Here is a 1313-nt window from a genome sequence, read left to right on the forward strand (position 1 = left end):
CGCCGCGCTGCCGGACCGGCGGCAGGGGAATGGCGGGGGAAAAGCGGCGGAGCAGAGCGCGGGATCGGGCGGGAGCTCCGCGCTGAGATCTCCAAACCCTCCCCGGGGCCGCGCCCGCCGCGGTTCGGCCGCGATGGTACCGGAGAGGCGCCGCGGGAATCAGGCAATGCGCGGGGCACCCCCGCCTAGGGGGCTTTCCCGGTGCACGGCGCGCGCGGGAGCGCCACCCGATGTGGAGCGCGGTGATTGGCTACAATGAGGGGGCGTGTCACAAAGACGGGATCTGATTGGTGCTTTCCTAAGGGAGGTTCCGCCCACTCCCGGCGGCGGCGCGCGGGGTCCTACCGGGTCTTTCCGCCAGTCCCGTTCGGGTTCCCGGCCCGGCCCGAACCCTTCCCGAGGCCCCGTTCAGCCGCTGCCGCTGCTCCGAGCGGCGCCTCCGGGAGTTTAACGGGCTCGGTGGGGGCCGGAGAGCAGCGCGTCAGGAAAATGCTTTGGCCAGGGAGGGATGAGTCCCCCTCCATGGCACTTTGTCTTTCACAGTTCCATTCCTCCTCACGGGAATTCCAACATGATTCCCAATCCCAGGGCTGCCTCCTGCCTGTCACATCCCACCTCSGCAGGTGCTGCAATTCCCGAGGGAGCTCTGGAACGCGATGCTCTCCTCCGGCTGCCCGCATTTCCAAGGCTCACAAGTCCGGCCGAGAGCCTTGAAAACGTGTCCAAAGGCATCGTTTGTGTCTTTGCGCGCCCCCGGGAATGCGCCGGGAGCCGCCACTCAGCGGCCTCGTCCTGCCCGGCCCGGCCCTGCCCTCACCCAACATGGCGGCCCCGGCAGTTCGCTCAACGCCGCCATCACGCCCTCATCAAAGATGGCCGCCAGCACAGAGCCCCATCCAGAACCCACTGCCCAAATCAAAGATGGCGGCGCGCGGCTTCACYGCCGGCTGCGCCACGGCGGCGTCTGCCCGGCTCCAAGATGGCGCGCGGTCACGTGACGGGGGGTGTGGGCCGCGTCCCGGCGGAAGCGTGAGGGACCGAGCAGGGAACGGCGGCGGCGGGAGCGGGGCTGGCGCCGCCGGAGCAGACGTGCCGCAGGGCGGGGGACACSGCTGTCACCACGGAGCCCGCCAGCGCCAACACCGCGGCGGCCACCGCCGCCTCGCGGGCCGCGGGYGCCGGGGACCAGGCAACCTCGCTGCCCCCGCCCAGGATGCAGCGCAGGAAGGTGAGCACGCCCGGGGAACGGGGAAAGCGAACGGGGAAGGCGACCGGCGAGGCGAGCGGCGAGCTCGGGCTGCTGCTTTCTACCC

General features: G+C 70.9%; 2 protein-coding genes across 2 annotated transcripts in view; one reads left to right on the top strand and one right to left on the bottom strand.

Moving 5' to 3' along the window:
* LOC130586555 (solute carrier family 35 member B1-like) overlaps window positions 1-573 on the bottom strand; it is a 12383-nt gene extending 11810 nt beyond the window's left edge. The window contains exon 1 of the mRNA XM_057387394.1: window positions 560-573. Coding sequence (XP_057243377.1) covers window positions 560-573 — 14 coding nt within the window. The remainder of the gene's footprint in view (window positions 1-559) is intronic.
* Window positions 574-759: 186 nt separating this feature from the next.
* Window positions 760-1313, top strand: part of LOC130586556 (histone acetyltransferase KAT7-like) — a gene marked incomplete at its 3' end in the record, with an annotated part of 13796 nt that continues 13242 nt past the window's right edge. Inside the window, exon 1 of the mRNA XM_057387395.1 lies at window positions 760-1228. Coding sequence (XP_057243378.1) covers window positions 760-1228 — 469 coding nt within the window. The remainder of the gene's footprint in view (window positions 1229-1313) is intronic.

This window comes from Malurus melanocephalus, unplaced genomic scaffold, assembly GCF_030028575.1.
Source record: "Malurus melanocephalus ecotype Western Australia unplaced genomic scaffold, MMel_1.1 scaffold_1203, whole genome shotgun sequence".
Lineage (NCBI taxonomy): Eukaryota > Metazoa > Chordata > Aves > Passeriformes > Maluridae > Malurus > Malurus melanocephalus.